Source organism: Garra rufa, chromosome 15, assembly GCF_049309525.1.
Source record: "Garra rufa chromosome 15, GarRuf1.0, whole genome shotgun sequence".
Lineage (NCBI taxonomy): Eukaryota > Metazoa > Chordata > Actinopteri > Cypriniformes > Cyprinidae > Garra > Garra rufa.
The window spans coordinates 44,170,163-44,187,149 of NC_133375.1; the positions used below are offsets into that span (position 1 = coordinate 44,170,163).

The following is a 16,987-nucleotide window of genomic DNA, read 5'->3' on the forward strand; positions in this document are numbered from 1 at the left end:
TTATTGTTTATATATATATATATATATATATATATATATATATTCATTCATTCATTCATTTTCAATGTACTTTATCCATCTAAACTAAACTAAAATATTAAATTAAAATATAAAATTAAATGAGTTAAAATAAATTAATACATATAATAACTGGAAAATAAATAAATGTTTATTTATTATTTTATTTAATAATTGTTTCTGCCTTTTTTGTATTTTTATTCTATGTAATTAATTTTTAATGTACTTGTTTCCATCTAAAATGAAATATAATATAAAATATAATACAATTAAATATAAAATGATATTAAATAAAAAAAGTACACTAAAATAAAGTGGATAAGGTAAATTAAATTAAACCAAAAAAATACAATTAAATTAAATTTAAAAGTACATTCATCTAAACTAAAATAAAATAATATTTAAAATATAATAAATATTTATTTCAATTCATATTTATTTCTTCATTTCCACGTTGCACACAGAAAAGTAAAAATAAATAAATGTATTGTGTAAATAAGTAAATATGAAAATAAATACATGTAAGAATAAATAAATACAAATGTAAATGAATAAAACAATAAAACATTAAAATACGATGCTGAAAACATCGATTTGTAAATCCTTCATTGTTTTTCAGATTATGATGAGATGATGAGGTTTGCTGTTCCAGCGCTTCTCCTGCTTCTCCTCTTTGGGATTTTCTCCTTTTTAACACGGACCATGTAAGCACTGATCTCATGGACAAAATCCCTCACATTGGTTTGATTTGGCTTCATTAATGACTGTCATCGCTTGACACACAGGTGCAGGGAATATTTCTCCCCCATTGTCGCCAATCCGAAGTACAGTCTGATCGGACGCTGGCTTCTCAGTCCGCATCTTCAGGTCAGAGTCGCTCTCTTCCTTTGGTTTGACCGTCATTCGTATAACCCTCAATAATAAAATCAGAACTTATATAGTATCTGATAAGCAACTTCTTATTATTGAGTGAATTTGGAAAAAAAAAATACAAGTTTTCAATGTTATTTGAATGTTATTACTGCAAAAAAATTATTTTATTTTTTTTGATTGTTAATGAGGAATATTATTTGAACACGTCATTGTATGAAATTTATAACAATATACAATCTGAGAATTATCAGTATTAACCCCATGGAATGAATGGAATTGAATTAAATTACTTTGAATTCAAATTTAAAATTCATGAATACAACCCCAAATTTATTATTTTTAAAAATTATTATTTTTATTTTTTTAATTATTAAAATAAATACATGAAATCTTAAATTACGTATTAATCACACCACTAAAAAAACTGATGCAAAATAAATAAATACACACATAAATATATATATATATATATATATATATATATATATATATATATATATATATAATTTTTTTTTTAATGAATTTATAGGAATATATAATCTGAGAGTATAACAGTATTAATGATCAGTATTAATCCCATTGGAATGAATGGAATTTTATTAAATTCCTTTGAATTTAAAATTTATGATTGCTCAAAAATAGCCCAAATTTATGAAGCCTACATATTTATTTCTAAATATTATTATTATCATCATTATTATTAAAATAAATACATTTTACTTGCATGAACTTTCACTTTCAGATGAAAAAAGTTAGCAATTTTTCATGCTGCAGTGGTTCATCAATAGATGTACATACTCATGTTTATTAAAAATAAACAAAAATAAATTAAGTAATTAAATAAAAAAATAAAAAATAAATAAAATACCTTTTGTTCCAGCTGTCATGAAATTTTATATTTCACATGAATCACACCACAAAAAAACTGATGCAAAAAATATATATTTTTAAATGAATTTATAAAAATAAATAATATAGAAAGAAAAATTTGAATGATATTACTGCATTTACCTTTTTTTATTAAAAAATAATATTTTTTTAAAGAATTCAAAAACGAATCACACCACAAAAAAACTGTGATGCAAAATATAAATATATATTTTTTCAATGTTGATAAGAAATATAGATTTTTGAACATATCATTGTATGAAATTTATAACAACATATAATCTGAGAATTATCAGTATTAACCCCACTGGAATTAATGGAATTCAAGTCCTTTGTATTTAATTTTCATGATTGCTCAAAAACAACCCAAAATTTATGAAGCATACATATGTATTTCTATATATTATTCTGAAAGGTTTGCATAAACTTTCACTTTCAGATAAAAAAAAGGGATACATTTTTATCTCAAAAAACATGGCCAAAAAAGTCCAAAACGTGAGGAAAATCTGCGCTGAAACAGCTTAATAAGAATCACTCATAAATCCTTCAGATAAAAAAAAATATTGATAACAGCTCCATTTATACATCTATTCTAACATTCTCCTTTGCTCAGCAAGGCTGCATTTATTTGTGCATTAAAAACACATGCCTGATTCAAGAAGGGGCTCTTAAAATGGCCAAAGTTGATTATTTTACTAACTTATTCATTTGACGTTAAATTGTGCTTTGTTGGAACTAGAATGTTAAAAATGTACAGTGGTAAATAAATTTTTTCCTTGAAAAGAAAGACAAAACTGTAAAAAGCAAATACTATTTAATTTATGCAATGGTGAAAAAAAATGGCAAAATACATGGGGGGAAAACACAGAAAACCATGTTCAGTAATTGGCCTTTTGTTTTCGGCTTCGGCCAAGAATTTTCATTTTCGGTGCATCTCTATCTTAAAGCATTTGCAAAGTTTTGCTCCCTTTCTAAAAACTATGCATTTTATATGTTTATGTTTCTCTCTTCTGAGTCAAAATATGAGCAGAATGCATATAATGAATTAATGTGAACTACCTGACAGACTCTTGTTTACAACAGGGCAACAGTAAGATCTGCGTGATGAAGCTGGACAGTTTGATCCTGCTGGACCAGCAGATGGAGAAGAGCATCCAGGTGGAGCGCCGCGTGTCTTTGATATCCAATCACGAGGACGTGCTTCCACTAAAGATCTCTGTGAGCGCTGAAGGTACAGATCTGTGGAAACCCGGTTCAGGCTATGTGGAAAACGCTCCCACTCCCTCCAGTGTGCCGGAGTATGTAGATTTGCCCTTATTACCTGACAGTTCAGGTTATGTTCAGAATTGACAATTCCCAGTGAGACTGAAACTTGCGTTGATTGAATGTAAAAACTAGAGTGTTTCAGTCTCAGAATGGCTCGTCTGCGGTTTCTCATCTGTAACAGAATCTCAGTCAACTTTCACTCGCAGTTCTGTGTACAATATTTGATGATGAATTGTCCATATCGTGCTGACAGGCTTTAAAATGACTTTAAACCATTTTTAACCTTCATAACACAACAATATATACACTTTTCTAAAAAAAAAAAAATGCAGTTTTTTAGTAAGGGATTGAAACTTTGCAAATGCTTTAAGGCCTTCAAAAAATCTTACATGTACCCAGGTTTGTATGGAGCCCCATTAGGTTGTAAAAATATGTAAAAATGCATAAAAGTACAAAGTAAATTTACTTATGAAGCTACATGAATGTCAAAAAACATTTGTGAAATATATTTCACCTTTCCCCCATATCTCACACACTTTTGGACTGAATTTTAGTCTAAATATGTCAAGAATTAAGTCAAAATATTATGAGAGTGAAGTCGAAACATTTTTTAAACATTTTGACTTTATTCTCGCAGTATTTCGACTGTATTTTCGTAGTATTTCGACTTTATTTTCGTAGTACTTCGACTGTATTTTCGTAGTATTTCGACTGTATTTTCGTAGTATTTTGACTTTATTTTCGTAGTATTTCGACTGTATTTTTTGTAGTATTTCGACTTTATTTTCGTAGTATTTCGACTGTATTTTCGTAGTATTTCGACTTTATTTTCGTAGTATTTCGACTTTATTTTCGTAGTATTTCGACTTTATTCTTGCAGTACTTCGACTGTATTTTCGTAGTATTTCGACTGTATTTTCGTAGTATTTCGACTTTATTTTCGTAGTATTTCGACTTTATTCTTGCAGTACTTCGACTTTATTCTTGCAGTACTTCGACTGTATTTTCGTAGTATTTCGACTTTATTCTTGCAGTACTTCGACTGTATTTTCGTAGTATTTCGACTTTATTCTTGCAGTATTTCGACTTTATTCTTGCAGTACTTCGACTGTATTTTCGTAGTATTTCGACTTTATTTTCGTAGTATTTCGACTTTATTTTCGTAGTATTTCGACTGTATTTTCGTAGTATTTCGACTGTATTTTCGTAGTATTTCGACTTTATTTTCGTAGTATTTCGACTTTATTTTCGTAGTATTTCGACTGTATTTTCGTAGTATTTCGACTTTATTTTCGTAGTATTTCGACTGTATTTTCGTAGTATTTCGACTTTATTCTTGCAGTACTTCGACTGTATTTTCGTAGTATTTCGACTGTATTTTCGTAGTATTTCGACTTTATTTTCGTAGTATTTCGACTTTATTCTTGCAGTACTTCAACTGTATTTTCGTAGTATTTCGACTGTATTTTCGTAGTATTTCGACTGTATTTTCGCAGTATTTCGACTTTATTCTCGCAGTATTTCGACTGTATTTTCGTAGTATTTCGACTGTATTTTCGCAGTATTTCGACTTTATTCTCGCAGTATTTCGACTGTATTTTCGTAGTATTTCGACTTTATTTTCGTAGTATTTCGACTTTATTTTCGTAGTATTTCGACTGTATTTTCGTAGTATTTCGACTTTATTCTTGCAGTACTTCGACTGTATTTTCGTAGTATTTCGACTGTATTTTCGTAGTATTTCGACTGTATTCTCGCAGTATTTCGACTTTATTCTCATAGTATTTCGACTTTATTCTCGCAGTATTTCGACTTCATTTTCGTAGTATTTTGACTGTATTTTCGTAGTATTTCGACTTTATTTTCGTAGTATTTCGACTTTATTCTTGCAGTACTTCGACTGTATTTTCGTAGTATTTCGACTGTATTTTCGTAGTATTTCGACTGTATTTTCGTAGTATTTCGACTTTATTTTCGTAGTATTTCAACTTTATTCTTGCAGTACTTCGACTGTATTTTCGTAGTATTTCGACTGTATTTTCGTAGTATTTCGACTGTATTTTCGTAGTATTTCAACTTTGTTTTTGTAGTATTTCGACTTTATTCTCGCAGTATTGCGACTTTATTCTTGCAGTATTGCGACTTTATTCTCGTAGTATTTCGACATTGTTCTCGCAGTACTTTGACTGTATTTTCGTAGTATTTCGACTGTATTATGTAGTATTTCGACTGTATTTTCGCAGTATTTCGACTTTATTCTTGCAGTACTTCGACTGTATTTTCGTAGTATTTCGACTTTATTTTCGTAGTATTTCGACTTTATTCTTGCAGTACTTCGACTGTATTTTTGTAGTATTTCGACTGTATTTTCGTAGTATTTCGACTGTATTCTCGCAGTATTTCGACTTTATTCTCATAGTATTTCGACTTTATTCTCGCAGTATTTCGACTTCATTTTCGTAGTATTTTGACTGTATTTTCGTAGTATTTCGACTTTATTTTTGTAGTATTTCGACTTTATTCTTGCAGTACTTCGACTGTATTTTCGTAGTACTTCGACTGTATTTTCGTAGTATTTCGACTGTATTTTCGTAGTATTTCGACTTTATTTTCGTAGTATTTCAACTTTATTCTTGCAGTACTTCGACTGTATTTTCGTAGTATTTCGACTGTATTTTCGTAGTATTTCGACTGTATTTTCGTAGTATTTCAACTTTGTTTTCGTAGTATTTCGACTTTATTCTCGCAGTATTGCGACTTTATTCTTGCAGTATTGCGACTTTATTCTCGTAGTATTTCGACATTGTTCTCGCAGTATTCCGACTTTATTCTCCTAGTCTCACCTTTTCTCCATATTTTTTCAGCAAGAAAAATGCCTTACTTTTTTCCATCTAAAACTGAAAGTTGCAAGTAAAAAAATTTTATTGTTTGAAACATTTCAGAGAAATATTTAGAAATAAATATGTAGGTTTCATAAGTTTGGATTGTTTTTTATCAATCATGAGTTATAAATTTCAAGGAATTCGACACAATTGTATTAATTCCAATGGGGATAATACTGATTATTCTTAATTTATATGTTCTTATAAACTTTATACAATGATATATTCAAATAAAATTTGCTATCAGTATTAAAAAAAAAGTATTTTGCATCAGTTTTTTTATGTGGTTCAATTGCAATTTGAAATGTCAAAGAATTTCTCAATGTTTTAATTAATTAAAAAAAAATGGGTAAATGCAGTAATAACATGGTAACTTAAAAAAATCACATTCACTCAATAATAAGAAAAAAATGTATGCACTATTATGATTCTTTTTTTTATAGAATATTTTTCATTTTATTAACCCACAATGCAAAATAGTATACATAATTTGAATGCATTAAGGGTTAAAATAAAATAAAGATGTTTCTTAATTAAATTATTTTTTTGAATTTGAAGAACTGTAATTCCCAAATGGTCTTGGAAAACCTGAATATTCAAGGAAGCCTTGTTTTAATGTGATATCTTAACCTCAAAAAGTAAATCTTAAGCATTTCTATACTAAGCATGCATTTTTAATATATTTAAATTTAAAATCTTTCCTCAGGTAGAAATTGTGAGTAAAAATATTGTAAAAAAAATCCATCCTCGATCCTTATCCAGTAAATTATGAAGAACCAGAATTGTCAAAGGTCAAAAGGTTGAGAACCACTACTGTAAAGGATTATAGAAACATGATTTAAGGCTGTAAATATTCAAAACATTGACAAAAACATGTTGAAATATGCCATTCTGTATTTCACAGTTACAGTATTGTGTAATATTACAGTCATGGTGTTTCCTGTTTGCAACAGTCAAAACAAATCATGTATGAAGTGGCATATACGTTAAACCCATAAGAAATACACAGAATATAGTATGAATTAAGAAAATAGTGTGGACTGGAGAAAATGCATTCCATTCATGTTTATTTGTATAGTGCTATAGTCACAGTACATACTGTTTCAAAGCAGATTCAGGTGAAATGTTTCAATGTTACAGTCAGGAAATATTCTGTTATTAGATATAAAGATAAAAGTGTGTGTCAAAATAATGTCCATACAGCTATAAAACATGACCCTGGAGCACAAAACCTTAAGTAGCACTAGTATATTTGTATCAATAGGCAAAAATACATTATTTTATGCAAAAAATCATTAGGATATTAAGTTAAGCTCATGTTCCATGAAGATATTTTGTACATTTCCTACCATAAATATATCAAAACATAATTTCTGATTAGTAATATATGCATTGCTAAGAACTTCCTTTGGACACTGCAGGCAAAAACACAGTTTTTTCATGCACCTGTCAAGTTTGAGATTTTGGCCTTTTTGGTTTTTCATAAAGTGTTTTTTTTAGACTAGAGGAAAGAAAACATCCAAAAAAATACTGTTAAGTGTTTCTTTTATAGCACTTTATCTATTTGTGTCAATAGATTTCAATTACAATCCATATTTTTAAAGGCCAAGAGTTTTTTCTCCTACACTGAGCCATAAATCTCCACTTCAGCAGCACTTACACACACCACACTTTACATTTGTGTTCCTGTCTATATCCTGAAGGTTTTTACAGAGGGATTTGTTCAGACAGAATTTGCTTGATTTTATACAACATTTTATTCCTCAAAAAAATGGTAAAAAAAATAGTGTTTACTGTCTGTTCTAAGTTTTCTCTGAACAAAATCCCCTCAGTAAAAACATTTAACACCTAATATGTCAAAAAATTAAAACAAGAATTTTGAAACTGACTTCATCCAGTGTTTAGATTTTTCTACTAGAAATGTATGCAAATTAGCACGTATTTCATTAAATGATGCTCATTTGCATATTTAAACCTAACATTTTAGAAAACTTGTAATACAAAAAATGTTTGCAATTATCAAAGTAATCAATCAACTGAGTAAGACAGGCGATAACTATTAGTTCTTTTTTTAGCCTATTCACCTGCAATCATATTACCCTGTTTTGATTATTTTGTGCGCTCAGATATCAGATTTTCAAATAGTTGCATCTCAGCCAAATATTGTCCTGGTTTTGTGGTCCAGGATCACATATACAGCTATAATATGTTATTAGTGTGGTTAATGCCATTTGTTCACTTAAATACACACAATATCAGTCAACATCTGCTCATTATGATTACAACACAGTATAAAGACAATATTACAATATAAGGATATAAAACACATTCTGCTGTTGCATCATGATTTTTATTTGCATTATATTACTGCATTATCTTCTAGAATCTAAGAAGTTCACACAGAAGATGCTGATTCAATCAATTTGATTAATACATCTTCTCATATGAACCATAAAGAAGCATTTAAACCCCAGATTAGAGGTTTGCGTTGCAGCCGATCCAGTGTTTGAGCAGATAGTGAGCGATGGCCTGTCTGGGCGGCATGATGAACACGGCACGCTTGTCTTTCACAAGAGCGTCCATCACCTGAACAACAGAGAAATACCTTACAAACTCTGTTCAGGGAAGAGTTCAGCTAAAAATTTAAAGTTTATCATCATCAGATTTGTATAAATGTGTCATTCCATCACTGTCTCCCCAATGGATCCTCTGGAGTGAATGGGTGCCGTCAGAATTAGAGTCCAAACAGCTTTTAAAACATCACATAATCACAAAATTTGGGTGATATTTAATTGAGCTCCATATTTTTTTCTTACTGGCCGCACCCGCAAACATTCTAATATTGTAAATATTTTCGCAGTTTTAATATGCAGTGCTCGCACTGTTTACTTTTACTTTCGATTTTGCGATAACGCGTTCTCTGTGTAAAGGGAGCAGCACATTATAGATATTTGTCAGCCAATCCTCCAGCCTGGTCTATTTTTTAGTCATCTCTCCTTACTTTCGACTCATGATCAATCAAATCTAAAGGTCATTGCACACTGAGTCCGATTTACGTATGCGTTTTTTAGTTTTCTCATATTCGCCATCCTTTCCTAACAAAATGCTTATGGATGCGAAAAAACGCAGAAAATCAAACGCGATCAGAATTTTTTTATTTTTTTTTATGACGGACGAAAGTTTCAGAGGCAGTGTGTAAAGTGTATTTAACGTGCAAAAAATCTTGGACGAAAATTTAGTACTGATGTGTGCAATGACATTAATTAACTCCAGCAGCTCGTGTTGGACGCAAGTTGGTTGCCAAGTCCGCATTTTTTCCCCACGGAATTGGTCTGCTTTTAAACTGTTGCCATGGGTTGAATTCCCCCAGTTATTTAAAGGTTTTAAATATTGCAGAAATTAAATTTCAATAAAATGCCTGTATTTAAATATTTTGCGTTCTACCAATGATAAAACGATGCTGGATATTAGGTTTTGTGAAGGCTACTGGTAGGAAGCCTTTGGAGCTGTGTTTATGATCAATGTGTGTTTTAGATATGGGAATGATGTATATAAGTTTTGATATTTGGGATATGGTCAGTGCATTATTTTGGGTTGTTCTTGGCTGGTCATTGGGCTAGTTATGTCATATAGACCTGGTAACCCTGTTGTCAGTTGCTTTCAGTTTAGAATTGTAGCTTACATTTTCCAACTGCAGTAAATTATTTTTATTTCTATAAAAAGCGATCTCAAAATGACTCAGAAGCATTTGAGGTGAAACTAGCACTGATTGTGGGACAACTTGCCTCAACACACCTGCCTGGAGGTTTTAAGTATATCTATTAAGACCTTGATTAGCTGGTTCAGGTGTGTTTGATTAGGGTTGGAGCTTGCCGGTCCAGGACCAAGTGTGGTGACCCCTGCTCTAGAGGATCCATTGGTGAGACAGTGATGGAATCACACATTTATTCGAATCCGATGAAGAAACAAACTCATCCTAATCTTGGATGGCTTGAGGGTGAGCACATTTTCAATCGCACCTGTTGTCGGGTAAACCAGCGCGCCTCTTCAATCTCATTCTGGTCCACTTTGATGTCTGTCGTCGTAGCGACGCAGTGGCAGCCAATCATCAGACAGGAGGGCATGGGCCACGCCTGACAGGACAGGTACTGCACGGGTCCCACCTGAACACCGCTCTCCTCCTGCACCTCCCTCCTCACCGCCGCCTCCAGCGTCTCCCCTGAGCGACACACGGATCACACGCTCGTTATCAATCGCCGGCTCAAGCGCAGCCGCTTTAATATCAGATACCTGGCTCCACGAAGCCGGCGAGACAGGAGAACATTCCTGGAGGAAAGATCTTCTTGCGTCCCAGCAGGCACTGGTTCCCATCCGGGTGCAGGACCAGCATGATGACCACTGGATCTGGAGGAGCGGACAGACCACTGTATTCTCAAAATATTTCTACTTTATTTTTGAAATATTTCTACTTTATTTTCAAAATATTTTGACTTTATTCTTGAAACATTTTGAGTTTATTTTTTTTAAATATTTAAATTTTATTTTCAGAATATTTTGACTTTATTCTGAAAATATTTCGACTTGAAAAGATTTCTACTTTATTCTCAAAATATTTCAACTTTATTCTCAAAATATTTCGATTTTATTCTGAAAAGATTTCAACTTTATTCTCAAAATATTTCAACTTTATTCTGAAAATATTTCTACTTTATTCTCAAAATATTTCAATTTTATTCTTGAAATATTTCAACTTTATTCTTGAAAGATTTTGAGTTTATTTTTGAAATGTTTAAATTTTATTTTCAAAATATTTTGACTTTATTCTGAAAAGATTTTTGACTTTATTCTGAAAAGATTTAAACTTTATTCTCAAAATATTTTGACTTTATTCTGAAAATATTTTGACTTTATTCTGAAAAGATTTCGACTTTATTCTCAAAATATTTCAACTTTACTCTTAAAAGATTTTTACTTTATTCTGAAAATATTTCGACTTTATTCTCAAAATATTTAGACTTTATTCTCAAAATATTTCAATTTTATTCTGAAAATATTTCTACTTTATTCTCGAAATATTTCAACTTTATTCTCAAAATATTTCGACTTTATTCTCAAAATATTTCAATTTTATTCTGAAAATATTTCTACTTTATTCTCGAAATATTTCAACTTTATTCTTGAAATATTTCAACTTTATTCTTGAAAGATTTTGAGTTTATTTTTTAAATATTTCAATTTTATTTTCGAAATATTTTTACTTTATTCTGAAAATATTTCGACTTTATTCTGAAAAGATTTCAACTTTATTCTCAAAATATTTCAACTTTATTCTTAAAAGATTTTGACTTCATTCTCAAAATATTTCAACTTTATTCTCAAAATATTTCGATTTTATTCTGAAAAGATTTCAACTTTATTCTCAAAATATTTCAACTTTATTCTGAAAATATTTCTACTTTATTCTCAAAATATTTCAATTTTATTCTTGAAATATTTCAACTTTATTCTTGAAAGATTTTGAGTTTATTTTTGAAATGTTTAAATTTTATTTTCAAAATATTTTGACTTTATTCTGAAAAGATTTTTGACTTTATTCTGAAAAGATTTAAACTTTATTCTCAAAATATTTTGACTTTATTCTGAAAATATTTTGACTTTATTCTGAAAAGATTTCGACTTTATTCTCAAAATATTTCAACTTTACTCTTAAAAGATTTTTACTTTATTCTGAAAATATTTCGACTTTATTCTCAAAATATTTAGACTTTATTCTCAAAATATTTCAATTTTATTCTGAAAATATTTCTACTTTATTCTCGAAATATTTCAACTTTATTCTCAAAATATTTCGACTTTATTCTCAAAATATTTCAATTTTATTCTGAAAATATTTCTACTTTATTCTCGAAATATTTCAACTTTATTCTTGAAATATTTCAACTTTATTCTTGAAAGATTTTGAGTTTATTTTTTAAATATTTCAATTTTATTTTCGAAATATTTTTACTTTATTCTGAAAATATTTCGACTTTATTCTGAAAAGATTTCAACTTTATTCTCAAAATATTTCAACTTTATTCTTAAAAGATTTTGACTTCATTCTCAAAATATTTCAACTTTATTCTCAAAATATTTCGATTTTATTCTGAAAAGATTTCAACTTTATTCTCAAAATATTTCAACTTTATTCTGAAAATATTTCTACTTTATTCTCAAAATATTTCAATTTTATTCTTGAAATATTTCAACTTTATTCTTGAAAGATTTTGAGTTTATTTTTGAAATGTTTAAATTTTATTTTCAAAATATTTTGACTTTATTCTGAAAAGATTTTTGACTTTATTCTGAAAAGATTTAAACTTTATTCTCAAAATATTTTGACTTTATTCTGAAAATATTTTGACTTTATTCTGAAAAGATTTCGACTTTATTCTCAAAATATTTCAACTTTACTCTTAAAAGATTTTTACTTTATTCTGAAAATATTTCGACTTTATTCTCAAAATATTTAGACTTTATTCTCAAAATATTTCAATTTTATTCTGAAAATATTTCTACTTTATTCTCGAAATATTTCAACTTTATTCTCAAAATATTTCGACTTTATTCTCAAAATATTTCAATTTTATTCTGAAAATATTTCTACTTTATTCTCGAAATATTTCAACTTTATTCTTGAAATATTTCAACTTTATTCTTGAAAGATTTTGAGTTTATTTTTTAAATATTTCAATTTTATTTTCGAAATATTTTTACTTTATTCTGAAAATATTTCGACTTTATTCTGAAAAGATTTCAACTTTATTCTCAAAATATTTCAACTTTATTCTTAAAAGATTTTGACTTCATTCTCAAAATATTTCAACTTTATTCTCAAAATATTTCGATTTTATTCTGAAAAGATTTCAACTTTATTCTCAAAATATTTCAACTTTATTCTGAAAATATTTCTACTTTATTCTCAAAATATTTCAATTTTATTCTTGAAATATTTCAACTTTATTCTTGAAAGATTTTGAGTTTATTTTTGAAATGTTTAAATTTTATTTTCAAAATATTTTGACTTTATTCTGAAAAGATTTTTGACTTTATTCTGAAAAGATTTAAACTTTATTCTCAAAATATTTTGACTTTATTCTGAAAATATTTTGACTTTATTCTGAAAAGATTTCGACTTTATTCTCAAAATATTTCAACTTTACTCTTAAAAGATTTTTACTTTATTCTGAAAAGATTTCGACTTTATTCTCAAAATATTTAGACTTTATTCTCAAAATATTTCAATTTTATTCTGAAAATATTTCTACTTTATTCTCGAAATATTTCAACTTTATTCTCAAAATATTTCGACTTTATTCTCAAAATATTTCAATTTTATTCTGAAAATATTTCTACTTTATTCTCGAAATATTTCAACTTTATTCTTGAAATATTTCAACTTTATTCTTGAAAGATTTTGAGTTTATTTTTTAAATATTTCAATTTTATTTTCGAAATATTTTTACTTTATTCTGAAAATATTTCGACTTTATTCTGAAAAGATTTCAACTTTATTCTCAAAATATTTCAACTTTATTCTTAAAAGATTTTGACTTCATTCTCAAAATATTTCAACTTTATTCTCAAAATATTTCAACTTTATTCTGAAAATATTTCTACTTTATTCTCAAAATATTTCAATTTTATTCTTGAAATATTTCAACTTTATTCTTGAAAGATTTTGTTTATTTTTGAAATGTTTAAATTTTATTTTCAAAATATTTTGACTTTATTCTGAAAAGATTTTTGACTTTATTCTGAAAAGATTTAAACTTTATTCTCAAAATATTTTGACTTTATTCTGAAAATATTTCGACTTTATTCTCAAAATATTTCAACTTTACTCTTAAAAGATTTTTACTTTATTCTGAAAATATTTCGACTTTATTCTCAAAATATTTAGACTTTATTCTTGAAAGATCTTGAGTTTATTTTTGAAATGTTTAAATTTTATTTTCAAAATATTTTGACTTTATTCTGAAAAGATTTAAACTTTATTCTCAAAATATTTTGACTTTATTCTGAAAATATTTCTACTTTATTCTCAAAATATTTCGATTTTATTCTGAAAATATTTCCACTTTATTGTCGAAATATTTAAACTTTATTCTTGAAATATTTCAACTTTACTCATGAAACAACATACTCCCGGAGCTCCAGCTGAGCCGTACTGCCCTCCAAAGGCAAAGCACAGTAACTACACATTAGGTCAAAATTGAGTTAAGGCCTAAAATGGACTTTGTGACAACTATTTTGCCTTGTGGCAACGTCTCCTGGTTAAATTGTGTCCCGTTTCAGAGAAACGAGAGTTTCAACATGTTTGACTAGCTGGTGTAAAAACTTTAAGGGCATTTTTCTCAGTTTCAGTGTTGGCGTAGTTACTGCACTTTGCCTTTGGAGGGCAGCGTAATTGAGCGTTTACTTGCCCACTCTGGGATAACAGGTGTTATGGACGCCCTGGAGACTCTTGCAGCCTGCTCTCAAACAGGTCCTCTTGTAGCCGGCCTCTTCTACTTTGGTGTCGCTGCCGCACGTCGGACAGAAGCGGTAGCGGCTGTGCCACGCGAGGACAGATCGGGCCTGAGCCACCACACCTGATGGGAAAATAACACGTCTAATTCTCATCCTGATCAGTACAGAGATTCAGTTGTGCTCAAACATCAGCACTTTTCAAGCTTTTTGACTCATTTACAAATAACACAAGTTATGTAATAATATTACTTTTTCCAAGTACTAAAGTAACGCATTACTTTTTAATTGACAAGAAAATATCCAAGTTACTTTTTCAAATGAGTAACGCCTGTTACTTTTCCCTCATTTATTGATTAAAAGCTCTCCTGTCTCCATGTTGAGAGAAATTGTGAGTAAGATGTTACTTTAGTTCTAGAATAAATGTGAACATGCATTAATTCATCTCTCTCACTAAAAAACAGATCCAGTGTTCTTCAAAATCAATAAAAACAGTGAAATTTAAGGCAAACCTGCAATAATTAAATATGTTAAATAATACAAATATCCTTTATGTATTTAATCCCATTTTATTAACCGATGTCTTTGCTACCAACCTTCGATGATCCAATTCATCCATACTAATAAGCAAAAATTACTCAAGATAATCTAACATTTGTTTTCCTTTTTTTTTATTGCTGAAGAGTTGACATTTTTTCTTCTGCGGTCTACAGTACAGACGTCAATTTACTTTTCTCTAAGTCTGAGGCTTTTGGTGTGAAAAGGCTTTTACATTTGACAAAAATAGAACTTTTTATATTAAAAACAAACAAGCCCTGCCCAGATTTAAAAAGTAACGCAAAAGTAACATAACGCATTACAGTACTTTGCATAAAAAGCAACTAAGTAATGTAATTAGTTACATTTTTTTAGGGAGTAACTCAATATTGTAACGCATTACTTTTAAATGTAACTTTCTCCAACACTGGAAATATATAAATATATACAGTATATTGTAAGTTCATGACTGTACAATTAAGTGTTACCAAAATGACCAATGCAACCGCTGATCTACGTTTATTTGACTGAGATTTGAAAATCTAGAATCTGAGTGTGGAATAAATTCTAAATATTGAGAAAATCACTTTTAAAGTTGTCCAAATAAAGTTCTAAGAAATGCATATTACATATAAGTTTTGATACATTTACGGCATGAAGTATCTTCATGAAACATAATCTTTACTTAATATCCAAGTGATTTTTGGCTTAAAATTGATTGACAACAATAGAACGATTATTAGAAATCTCACCAGCATCATCGTCGCTCAATCTCAGGAGTCCTGGCATGGCTCCCTGCAGGAAGAAACTGTTGGGCTCTTTAACTTTGAGCAGTTGAGTAGGATCGTCTTCGGTACTGAGAGCGAACCACGCCAGCAGCCCATCGTCCTTCTCCTGCTTCTCAGCTCCTAAGAAAACCTCCACGGTCTGGCGGTTCTTCAGCAGCTCCTGCACCGCAGCAGATCTGAGTTTACACAGCCTCATCTCCTCCACTCCATCCTCCGCTCCAGAACACACCAGAGGGTTCAGAGCGTGGAAGAGGAGGAACACAGACTCAGGAGCAGCTCGTTTGGCCGCCAGCCATTCGGCGTCATTGCGTTTGTCGCTCATTCGGTCCAGGATCTCTCTGTTGAAGTAAATGTCCGGCTCTTCCACTCCTCTGTTGGGCAGAAGCTGATGGAGGTTGTGATCCGGATCGCTGGACAGCAGACGGGCGATGTGTCTGTGACCCCAAAACAGAGCTACATCAAGCGCCGTCTGACCCGACCGGTTAGTGACGCTCGTATCGCATCTGTCACAGGTGAGAATAAATGTCATAATCTTGTTTTGCTTCAGAACATTAATATATGTGACCCTGTCTTAAGCATTTCTTTTGTGCCAAAATCATTAGGATATTAAGTTAAGATCATGTTCCATGAAGACATTTTGTCCATTTCCTATCATAAAAATATCAAAACTTAATTTTTGATTAGTAATATGCATTGCTAAGAACTTCATTTGGACAACTTTAAAGGCCATTTTCTCAGTATTTAGATTTTTTTGCGTTTTTAGATTCCAAATAGCTGTGCTATCCTAACAAACCATACATCAATGGAAAGCTTATTTATCAGCTTTCAGATTTATTTTAGAAAATTTGACCCTTATGATTGATTTTGTGGTCCAGGGTCACATATATGCATTGCTATCTAAACGTTTGTGATCAGTGATATTTTGACTCTTCTGCTCATCAACGTTGCATTTATTTGATCAGAAATACAAAAAAAGCTGAATTTTTTAGCACCAATTGAATATTTGATTTAATTGATTTATTTATATATATATATATATATATATATATATATATATATATATATATATATATATATATATATATATATATATATATATATTCACAATATTGTATTTTAACATTTTATTTACACTTATGCTTGTAAGTCGCATGTACCCTGCCGATCAGTAAGATTTTTAATGTTTTGTAAAGAAGCCTTTTCTGTTCATCAAGGCTGTTTATATTT

General features: G+C 29.6%; 1 protein-coding gene across 1 annotated transcript; it reads right to left on the reverse strand.

Annotated features, from left to right (window-relative positions):
* Positions 1-6,813: 6,813 nt before the first annotated feature.
* LOC141287778 (NAD-capped RNA hydrolase NUDT12-like) lies at positions 6,814-16,289 on the reverse strand. The gene is made up of 5 exons (XM_073819905.1): positions 15,725-16,289; positions 14,393-14,560; positions 10,218-10,331; positions 9,947-10,146; positions 6,814-8,513 (listed from the first exon to the last, which is right to left on the reverse strand). Exons 1-5 carry the CDS (start codon positions 16,287-16,289, stop codon positions 8,403-8,405), a joined length of 1,158 nt encoding a protein of 385 aa, XP_073676006.1. The 3' UTR covers positions 6,814-8,402.
* Positions 16,290-16,987: the final 698 nt, after the last annotated feature.

Coding starts and splice junctions, on each gene's coding strand:
- LOC141287778 (XM_073819905.1), bottom strand. CDS start 16,289: ATGACATTTATTCTCACCTGTGACAGATGCGATACGAGCGTCACTAAC. Junction 10,332..14,392: donor CACCTGTTATCCCAGAGTGG/GCAAGTAAACGC, acceptor CCGCTCCTCCAG/ATCCAGTGGTCATCATGCTG. Junction 10,147..10,217: donor CGCCGGCTTCGTGGAGCCAG/GTATCTGATATT, acceptor TGTGTCGCTCAG/GGGAGACGCTGGAGGCGGCG.